We start from the raw sequence: 10,853 nt of genomic DNA on the forward strand, positions 1-10,853 counted from the left end.
TGACACCCCGGACCCACCCAGCCACAGCCAAGACACCCAGGAGAGCCCCTTCCTCCTGCAGCATCCCTGGTGCCCTCTGCTGGGAGAGGGCAACCTCACACTCACTGTAAAGCGGAGATGTGTAAGGGAAGCCCGAGCAGTACCATGGAGCCTGACCTGCAAGGTGGTGGGAGCTGAGAGGCAGTGACTCGACGACTGGTGCAACAGGATCCATACAAATCTGTCTCTTTCCCATGAGGGTATAATTGGATAAACCAAATGTGCACCATAACCATGCTGGAAATGCCACATTTAAATGTTCCCCACCTTGGCGAGGGGTGGGAAGCTGCCGCTAAGGCCCCGGGACGTGTGTCACATGTGGGAGCGACCCCCTCAGTCCTGCCAGGAAGCTGGGGCGGCGGTTGCTGCACAGTCATCAGCCCCGGCCTTCTGGAAGGAAAGGCCTTCCCCTCCTGGCTCACCAGGAACGAGGTGGACTTGGGGATCCTGTGGGCAGAGGTCACTCCTATGGTCAGAGGCATTGCAGGTGAAATCTGTTAGAAGTCAATTGATGACTCTTGGTTCCCAACTTTAAAATGAACATTTTTGACGTGATTGGAGAGACAAATACAGAGGCTGACACTGGAGCCTGCGGTCAGGGTTCTAGTCTGTGAACATACAATGAGCAGGTTTCTGTGTGTGAGTTGGCTGGCCTCGCTGTGCCTCCACAAACAGAACAAGCCAAACAGAGGAGAGACCCCATTAGTGACGTTATGGTGGGAGCCCACTGCCTGGGGTCTGACCAGGACCAGGCCAGATCTTTGGTCTTGGTTCCTTGACATTTCTCAGGATAAAGTGGTTGGCTGGTCCATGTTTCCAAGTTTTTTTGTCTGTATTTTCGAATCACGGTGTCTCAATGCATTGATGATCTCGCAGCCCATCTGGCCAGGTCATCCGACTTGTGGTTCTCCACCAGGAGACAAGAGCCCTCATGGTCAACAGCCCTCCTGTAGGACACACCCATGTCTTCAGACACAGGATCTGCAGAGTTCCCTGCCTCATGGTCTGAGACATGGCAATGTGGCAAACCATGAGGACTCCAGAAGAAGGAACAACACACATGCAAGTGATCGCTCCAGGAAACCTGGTCAGAACCAGAGAAAGACAATCCGAGGTAGAGCTGAGAGTGCTTGTGGTCTGTGACACATCTCTAGGCTCTGGCCTCAACCTCACGTTGAGATGGATCAACGCAGTTCCTAAGGAAACCCCATCGGACCTTGTGGCCTGGCAGTCCACCCACACCACGCTCTGCTGTGGCCGCCAATCCCCAGTGGAGAAACCAACCACTTCTCCTGGTGACACTTGTGGCCTCTGCCTTTTTGAGTCCATCCCTTGCTTTGTTCTGGGAGGCAGCCATATTTGTCTTCTATTGCTGTGTCACCAAATCACCACAAACTTAGCAGCTTAATGCAACACATTCATTATCACACAGCTTCCATGGGTCAGGTGTCCGGACACGAGTTTGCTCGGCGTCCCTCCAGGCGAAATCGGTGTCAGCCAGGGCTGTGTCCTCACCTGAGGCATGGGGCCTCCTCTACGCTCATCCAAGTGCTGGCAGAACCCAGCTCCTTGCAGTTGTAGGACTGAGGGCTATTTTCTTCTCGGCCGTTGGCAGTTGGCTGCCCTCAGCTTCTTGCCACATAACCCCCTCCATAGGTCCTTTCACAGCATGGCCAGCATGAGAAGCTGGCTCCAGCCAGTGATGATGGGGACTTCATCAGGGAGTGACATCCCAGCGCCTTTGCTTTGTGGGTGTGAAGGACTATCCCAACATAGACACCGCCCCCGGCCACACTCCAGGGGAGGATGCAGGGTGTGGACACAGCAGCCAGAAGTCCTGGGGAGCATCTTAGAATTGTGCCCACTGTCTGGCCCTTAGAGGGCTCCTTTCCTTGTGTGTTCCTGTAAACCCCAACAGTTCTACCTGAACCATCCCATGTTTCCTGCATCACCAGATCACATCCCTCCTGCACTGAAACCCGCCAGGACTCCATCTCGCTCACGTGAAAGCCAGACCATGGCCCCGCAGACCTCCCCCGTGCGCCCAGTGCTGCTCCCCCGCACCTAGGAGGTGGCTTCCCCGGGCCTGGCCTGGCCGTTGACTTATGGGTGTCACCCCTTCGGAAGCTGTCCTGGTCAGTCTGGAGGAGGGAACCCCTGTCCTGTTTTATCCTCTTGACAGTACCTCTCAGTGTTGTACCTGATCTCATTGATCAGCGAGCAGGTCTGTGTCTGTCTCCTCTCTAACAGCGCCAGGGCCAGGTGTTGTGTTCTATGCTGAGTCCCAGTGCCTGGCATAGTCGGTGCTCAGCAGATGCTCACTGAGTGACAGAATGGCCTGTGTGAGCACGTGTCTGCAAGTCTGTGTGTCTGTGTGTCTGCATGTCTGTGTTCTGTGTATCTGGTTGTGTCTGGTTGTGTCTGTGTGTCTGCTTGTGTTTCTGAGTGCCTGCGGTTTTTCCTCCCAATGAGCCAGGCTGCCTGGAATGTCCAAATCCCCAGGAATGGGAGCCAGAGTCTGATTCTCAGTGGGCTGGCTGGCTGACCCCTCTTGTTCAGCCTCCTAGGAGAGGGGAAGTAGGTCTGGGCTCTGGTCTGGCCGGAGTTTGGCCAGAGCTCAGGGTGGGACCACAGTGATGTCAGTGGCTTTGTTTTGTCCTGGTCTGGTCTCTTCCCGAGGAACAGAGGTGCCAGGAGAGGCTAGGAAATGAGCAGCCACAGGCACTTGGGAAGGAGCAGGGGGCTCAGGCCCTGGCCATGCGTGGGAGGGGCAGGTGGCCTGGTCAGCAGCCCAGGCCTCCAGCTGGGCCTCTGCTCTCATTTGTGGCTATTTCCTGCCAAGGACTGGGTGGGGGCAGCCGCAGCCCATTGGTGCTCATCTCGAGCTTCTGTCCTCAAGCAGAGAGAACAGGATGGAGCAGGGAACAGGAAGTCATGGCTGCCCTCCACTGCCTCTGTCCATCCTTGCCCAGTGGTGCAAGGGGGATCTGCTTCCCCCTAGTTGCACCCTGTCAGACTTCTGCGTTTATGCTGAGCTAAGGTCTGGGTCTGCAGCTCAAGGGCCCCACTGGACCTCAGCACGCAGAGCCTGAGCCAGGCAACTGCTGGGAGAGGGAGGGCTTTACAAGGAGTTTAGGGTATGGACTGGGCACCCCCTGGCTCCTAGCTCAGGACTGGGCGCTGACCCTGGCCCCCTTCCAGACTGAGGGGCCGGCCCTGGGCCATCTCTGCCTCCCTCCAGCACTGCCTGGACATCCTCCTATCCTGGAGGAGAGACAGCCCAGCAGACAGAGGCAGGAAGAGAGGACTGGGATGGAGAGACAGCAGTAGAGGCCGATGGAGAGAGAGACACGGGCTGGGCACGCAGAAGAGGGAGGAGGGCCTGGAGGGAGGCCGCCAGTGCTAATATAAACCAGTTAGAAAAACAGGAGGAGAGGCCAGGCCTCAAGGCCAGCCAGGCGGGGCTTGTTTTTCCAGAATGAAAGGCCCAGGGAAGAGCAGGGGGTGGGGGAGAGGCTACAAGTTCTGATTTAGGAAAGGGCCTTCTCCACCCAGGGCCTGACTCTGCTGAGGAAGGGGGTCAGGAGTGGGGGCCTCTCTGTGTCCTCGCAGCTGGTCCTCCCTGTGTCTCCCCTCAGTCCCTCTCGCTGCAGCAGCCTCCTCCTGCTGCCTGGAGCCTAGCAGCCCCGGCTTCTCACTTGTCTGACGACTTGGGGGCCAGGGCAGGGTTCCAGGATGAGACCCTGGCCCACCTGGGACTGGGGCCTGTGACGATAGTTCAATCCAAGTGGGCTGTCTAAAAACTGCACTGTGGGTTTTGTGGTTGTTTGGATGTTTTTTTGAGGTTTGCTCAACTAGAAAGAGTGGGCTTGGTGCAGTGTGTGCTCTGTTATTTCACATTTGTTTATGTGACTTTGTAAGTTTTCCCAGAGCTTCAAATTTGTGCCTTCCGCTAGGGAGGCTCCCGTACCCCCCTTCCTCCCTTCCCCTGTGGGTGGGGTGAGGGTGTTCCTGGGAGCACTGGAACCCCGGCCTTGGTGGGGGGTGGGGGTGGGGGGTGGTCCCAGGAGCACTGGAACCTGGGCCTTGGCTGGGGGGAGCGGGGGGGCGGGGGGCGGTGGTCCCAGAGCAGTGGAACCCGGGCCTTGGCAGGGAGGTGGTCCCAGGAACACTGGAACTCGGGTCTTGGGGGTGGTCCCAGGAGTACTGGAACCCGGGCCTGGATGGGGTGGGGGTGCTCCCGGGGGGGACTGGAACCCCAGGTTTGGTTTCAAGGACACCAGGCTCAGCCTTTGACGGTGGGCAGTTGGGGAGGGGTATCAGGCCAGAGGGGAGGGGGCTGCTCACCCAGCTGGCCCCCTCAGCACACAGGGTCTCCATACCTCACTTCCCTGGCTGGCTCCTCTGGATGGTAAAAATGACTGATAAACAGACCCTCTGGGTCCCCAGGGCGGGTGCTACCCTCATGTCCATTTCACAGAGAAGAAATGCAGCCCCCAGAGAGAAGGGTGTGCCAGGGCCATCACCCCGAGAAGGGGAGCAGAGATGGGTCTGGCAGCCTGGGCTCCTTGTGGGTACTGGACCCAGGACACCTTTCTGCTGGCCCGCAGTGGACGGATGCTTCAAGCTCCTCAGCAGCAGAGAGAGGAGGACCCTGCCCAGCAGTCGTGGCCAGGCTGCCCACGTGGGGGAGTGCCCTGGGCCTGTGTCCCCCCTGCAGAGGTGGGGCGAGGAGATGCTCACCCCAGAATCCCAGCCCTGCAGCAGTCTCAGAAGGGCCCTGTGTGTCCCAGATGCCTATGGGATCTGGGGCCATGCCCTCAGCTCCTCCTGTCCCTCCAGGGGCTGGGCTACTGCCCCCTCTCCAGGACCCCAGCCAGAGAGGGGGCCATGCTGCTGCCTGCACTCCCCTCACCGACTGGGACAAGTGGCCGTGGCCCTACCCCTCCCTAGGCCAGCGGAGGGGGGCGGGGGGGGGGGGGGGGGGGCCGGGGGCCGGGCAGGAGCCAGAGGGGGCGGTCTACAGACTGTGGACCCAGCCCAGGGCTCCGTGATGTCATGGCGGGTGCTAAGGAGGGGGAGGGGGCCGGGCTGTTTTTCTGGAGAGTTAGAGCTGGAGTGAGACAAAGCGAGGCCGGCGGGCCAGGCGGGCGCCATGGAGCTGCGGTCCCGAGTCCTGTTCTGGAAACTTGTGCTTCTTCAGAGTGAGTGCAGGGGGGTGGGGGTCAGGAGGCGGAAGCGCTGAGTGGGTCTGAGTGGGTCGCATTCTGGGCAGAGCTGCCTGTCTGAGCTCAAGCCGGGAGGGGTGGGACACCCTCGGGAAGGGGACAGCTCTGGGGGGCCTCAGAGGGCCCCCCAGGACCCAGGAGTGTATGAGGTCTCACTTAGATCTCCATCCCGCCAGAACTTCCCCTTGCACAGACCTGGAGCCAGAGGGCCAAGGACAGGGAGGCAGAAGCGGCAGATGCCTCCCACTGGGGTCCCTTGCGCACCCCCCTTCTTGGGGAAGCTCCTCAGGCCTGCACTTCTCCCAGTTGTCAGGAGGGGAGTGGGTTGGGGGATTGAGGGAGGCCTGGGAACTATGGGGCTCGCAGGGTCTGTTCCAGCCCCCCTCAGCTCCCAGCCCCCTGAGCCCGCCCCCAGGGCTGGCCTGCTGACCCGGCACATTCCTCTCATCCCGGGCGCTCAGCCACATCTCTAGAGCAGAAACTTGGCCTCTTGGGTGGTGGATGGTGGGGTCACTCCCCACGTCCAGCCTCCTCATGCTTCAGACCTCTGCTCTTCAGGAAGGCCGAGGGGGCCCCGGCCCTGAGCACTGGGTGTGAGACAGGGCTCCCAGTGATCAGAGGACCTCGAGGGCTAGTGTGGCAGGGCCCTTGGCAGGTGCACATGCCATCCTGGATACGCATGTGTGAAGCCCCCAGAACCAGCCTTGGGTGTCAGGCTTTGGTGGTCTAGCTGTGGAGATGATGAGGATGGCCCTTGGTGACAAGCACACACTCCAGAGCCAGCCTGCACAGGGTCTAACCCTGGCCCCACCACTTGCCCCAAAAGGGTAGGCGCTATCCGTGCAGCCCAGGCAGGTGGCTGTGAGGATTAAGTGGGGGCCGTGGGCACGGTGCCCACCCACGTGGGGCTAAAGGAGATCCCCATCTGTGTCCTCCTGGCTTCTCTGTCTTTACCCCCACCTGTTAAAATGGGTGTCATGAGCACCCACCTCAGCGAGGGCTATAGAAGGGACCCAGGCAGCCAAGTGGGGGCCTGGGCTGGGTGGGGTCCTGGAGACAAAGGCTCAGGTCGCCCCTCTCCAGTGTGACTCACTTTTCCTCTCCTTCCAGGCTCTGCTGTCCTTCTGTCCTCAGGTTAGTGACCACCCTCCCCTGGAAACCGCAACAGTCCTCTCTGGCCTCTCCAGTCCCACCTTGTGCCTGTTCCCTTGGGTCCCACCCCTCCCTCATGGACTCCTCCTCCCCACCAGGGCCGTCTGGGCCCGGGATGGCCGGCAGCTCGGTGGTGTCGGAATCTGTCGTGAGCTGGGCGGCCGGCGCCCAGGCCACGCTGCGCTGCCAAAGCCCTCGTATGGTGTGGACCCAGGACCGGCTGCACGACCGCCAGCGCGTGGTCCACTGGGACCTCAGCGGCGGCCCTGCCGGCGGCCCCACGCGCCGACTGGTGGACATGTACTCGGCGGGCGAGCAGCGCGTGTACGAGACGCGCGACCGCGGCCGCCTGCTGCTGCCGCCCTCCGCCTTCCACGACGGCAACTTCTCGCTGCTCATCCGGGGTACGGCGCCTTGGAGCCGGGCGGGGGCTCAGGGGCTCCGAGGCGCGCGGCACTCGGGACGCTGCGGAGCTCACGCTAGCTTTTCTCCCGGGTGCGTAGCGGTGGAGGAGACAGACGAGGGCCTGTACACCTGTAACCTCCACCACCACTACTGCCACCTCTACGAGAGCCTGGCCGTCCGTCTCGAGGTCACTGACAACCGTGAGTGTGCCAGCCCCCGGGGACCAGCCCCTGTCCTCACGCCTCCCTGCCCCCCTAGACTCCCTTCCTGGTCCCTCCCTGTCCTCTCTCCTCCTCTGTGGGGGATCCCTGACCGCCCTGCACCTCCAGCCCGGGCCGCCGGCGCACATTGGGACGGCGAGAAGGAGGTGCTGGTGGCGGAGCGCGGGGCTCCCGCGCTGCTGACGTGCGTGAACCGCGCACACGTGTGGACCGACCGGCACCTGGAGGAGGCGCAGCAGGTGGTGCACTGGGACCGGCAGCCGCCCGGGGTGCCGCACGACCGCGCCGACCGCCTGCTCGACCTGTACGCGTCGGGCGAGCGCCGCGCCTACGGGCCGCCCTTCCTGCGCGACCGCGTGGCGGTGGCAGTGGACGCCTTTGCGCGCGGCGACTTCTCTCTGCGCATCGACCCGCTGGAGCCTGCCGACGAGGGCACCTACTCCTGCCACCTGCACCACCACTACTGCGGCCTGCACGAGCGCCGCGTCTTCCACCTGAGGGTCACCGAGCCCGCCGCACAGCCTCCCCCGCGGGACTCGCCGGGCAACGGCTCCAGCCACAGCAGCGCCCCCCGGCCAGGTACAGGAGGCCGCCCTGGGCGCCCAGGGAACGTTTCCGGGGCTGGGAATGGCAGGAGACACCTGGGCCCCTCCCTGTCCCACTCCCGTCCCGAATGAGGGATCTGGGTGCTAGCCGAGGGAAGGACACACGGGCAGCAGCCGCCTGTCCCTTCCGGAGACCCACGCAGCGCAGCAGGGGCGGCCTGGGTCCGGGCGGGCGCACCGCGTGGTCGGTCTGCAGCACCCCCCTGACTTCGCCCCCGCACGGCCCCTGCAGACCCCACGCTGGCGCGCGGCCGCAGCGTCATCAACGTCATCGTCCCCGAGGGCAGGGCCCACTTCTTTCAGCAGCTGGGCTACGTGCTGGCTACTCTGCTGCTCTTCATCCTGCTGCTCATCACCGTCATCCTGGCCACCCGCCAGCGTCGCCGCGGAGGTGAGCCAGGACAGGAAGCCTTTCCCGACGCAGGCGGGACTTGGGGTGCGGCAGTCTGAGCAGAGGGCGAGCAGGGGGCCCGATGAACGTCAGTGCCGCGGCTGCGAGCGTTCCTCGGGGCCGGGGAGCTGGGGAGGGCACGAGACTGCCCCCAACACGAGTCTCCCTCCCCAGGCTACGAGTACTCGGGCAAGAAATCGGGGCGGTCAAAGGGGTGAGTGCCCCCTCCCGGCTTTCCTGGGGACCAGGCTCCGCCCCACCAGCCGCCCTGACCTCCTACCACCCTCCCGGCTCTCCTGGAGACCAGGCCCCGCCCCGCCCGCCGCCCTGAGCTCCCCCTCCTCCCCACTCCAGGAAGGACATGAACATGGCGGAGTTTGCTGTCGCCACAGGGGACCAGCCTCTTTACAGGACTGAGGACATCCAACTAGGTGAGGGGGCCCTGGACACCAAGCACAGACTGTGGCTCCCAGGCCTGAACTGGGGAGGCACATCTCTGGGAGGGCCCTCACACTGCTCTCTCCCCACCCCAGATTACAAAAACAACATCCTGAAGGAGAGAGCTGGGCTTGCCCATAGCCCCCTGCCTGCCAAGTATGTGGACTTGGACAACGGTGAGTGGTTGGGAGGGACTCCTCCACCCATCTCACAGCAGGGCCCATACCCCACACCACCCACTCTCAGAACCACAAAGGAACCAGCCAGCCCCACAGGCAGCAGTCCCCTGGGACCTCAGGGCTCCAGAAGCCCCTGGGCAGGTCTGCCTTGCATTTCCTCCTGTGATGGAGGGGCGTGAGCAGACGCTGACCTGTTCCCTTGGTTTCCAGAGTTCAGGAAGGAGTACTGCAAATAAGGTGATCTTGGGCTCCTGGCTGGGCCAGCAGCTCTGCCAACTCCTGTCTGTCCGTCTTGGAGGACGTCCTCCTGACCCTCATGCCGCTCCCCCAGCCTCCACTCCAGCGGCTGGTCCCGCTGTCCTAGAACTTGGCCTGGACTGGTGCAGAGTGAGGAGGCTGCCTCCAGATCCCTCTCCTGGGAGCCATCCTAATCCTCACAAGCAGCAGTGGGCTCCCTGGGACTCTGCAGGCTGTGGCTGCACCCCTTCAGCAGCCCTGGGCTGGTTCCCACTCTCACTGGTGCCCTGGTGTACCCTCCCCCCCCACTGCACAGTCAAGACCCCACTGATGTTCACCAAGTCCTGAGGCTCTCCTAGTCTCTGCCCGCTAGGGGCTAGGGGCTGGGGGCAGGGGGCAGGAAGACACTCTTGTAGGGGGCTCAGCGGGAGCTGTGGTCAGCCTCAGGGCTGGCACTCCCACCTCTTTCTCATGGGAGCTGCCTGCTGGCTCCCCATGCACTACCCAGCCAGGCTGCCATCGATCGGCTCTGCACAGAGACCAGAGGACTGTGCACTCCAGGCCCAGGGCTGATGCCCCTCGGCGCTGTGTCGGGCCACCTGGGGCTGCCCTGGGCCCCTTCTCTGCTTCCCCTCTGCTCCAGCCGTGTTGCCAACCAGCTGCCTTGACAGTCACTGGGCTCCATGTGACTTTTGACCCTGCCTCTCCCCCTCCCACAGCCCCTCCCTGGGCTGGAGTCTGGGGCTGGGGCCTCATTTGGCTTCTGTTTTTGCTGAGGACAGGGGAGGGGGTGAAGATGGTTGTAGAGTGGCCTGAGCTGCCACTCCCGACTCCCCACATTTGCTCCTCCTGGAAAATTGCTGCCATCGCAATAAAGACCACGTCTGATTTTTAGACCTGGCCCAGCTATGCCTCTGCAGCACTCCCTGCATCTCCCAGGGGCAGAGTCTAGGCCTCAGGAGCCCCCAAACGCTTTTCTTCATCTAAAGTCCCCCTGTCATTGTCCATTCCTTTTGAGTGGAAGGTTTGGGTTCAGGTGTGGTGGGCCAATTCTATAGCACTTACTCCTGGTTGTGAAGGAGTTTCAGATCCTTCTCTGAGGGTCTACTTGGATGTAGGGGAGGGGAGCATATTGGTGGGCAGGAGGGCAGAGGGAGGCACTGTGTTAGTTCAGTCCTCTGAGAAGCAGACGCCGAGATGGCTTGGCTGGCGGGGGGAGGCAGGAAGCCTTCAGATGGAGTGGCATGGCCCCGGTGAAGGGGAAGGACGCTGCAGTAGAAAGAAGCCTGTGTGTCTCCCCCACACTGACCCCGTCCTTCAGAGCCCTCCCAGGACAGCAGAAGGCGGGGAAGAATATGCAGGTTATGACGGCTGCATGAGGAGGCTCGAGCCACCCACATGTCCTCAGCATTCAAGCTCCCACTCTGGGGAAGTGAAAACCCTGGGGTCATTTTGACTGAAGGTGCAGCTCCAGTATACCTACACAAAGGAAGTCCAGCACAAGACTTATTACTTACAGATCCCAGAAACAGGACGCAACCAGCCGGGGAAGCGTCTGTCCCAGGTCACAAGCCAGCAGGAGACAGAGAACAGGATAGCACCTGTTACTTACAAGGTGTTTGGGGCAGAGGTCACTAATTTTTGTGGGCTCAACTCTGAGTGGAAAAGCAGAGGGGAACTTGTGGTGGGACTCCTAAGTTTGGGTCCTTATCTCAGTGTCCTAACTCCCTGTGAGCAGGCTGTCATCCTGTGAAATGCTGAGGTAGAGACTCAGAATGGTTGTTTTCTCATCACACACTCACAAGGACCCCACAGTGACAAAGGCAGGGAGGGAGGCTGGGCCGGGGAGCTGTGGCTTGCTTGAGAATGTGCCTCCTTCCCAGCCCAGTGACCCCCTGGCCCCGCAGTGGCCGCACTGCCACGGGACGAGGCCCCTCCTGTAAGGGCTCAGGTGCTGG

General features: G+C 61.9%; 1 protein-coding gene across 1 annotated transcript; it reads left to right on the forward strand.

The window, feature by feature from the left end:
* Positions 1 to 5,055: 5,055 nt before the first annotated feature.
* MXRA8 (matrix remodeling associated 8) lies at positions 5,056 to 9,789 on the forward strand. Its single transcript, XM_044769445.2, has 10 exons — positions 5,056 to 5,243; positions 6,378 to 6,401; positions 6,518 to 6,823; positions 6,923 to 7,024; positions 7,154 to 7,624; positions 7,883 to 8,041; positions 8,216 to 8,255; positions 8,396 to 8,472; positions 8,575 to 8,655; positions 8,869 to 9,789. Exons 1-10 carry the CDS (start codon positions 5,195 to 5,197, stop codon positions 8,892 to 8,894), a joined length of 1,335 nt encoding a protein of 444 aa, XP_044625380.1. The 5' UTR covers positions 5,056 to 5,194; the 3' UTR covers positions 8,895 to 9,789.
* Positions 9,790 to 10,853: the final 1,064 nt, after the last annotated feature.

This window comes from Equus asinus, chromosome 5 (genome assembly GCF_041296235.1).
Source record: "Equus asinus isolate D_3611 breed Donkey chromosome 5, EquAss-T2T_v2, whole genome shotgun sequence".
Lineage (NCBI taxonomy): Eukaryota > Metazoa > Chordata > Mammalia > Perissodactyla > Equidae > Equus > Equus asinus.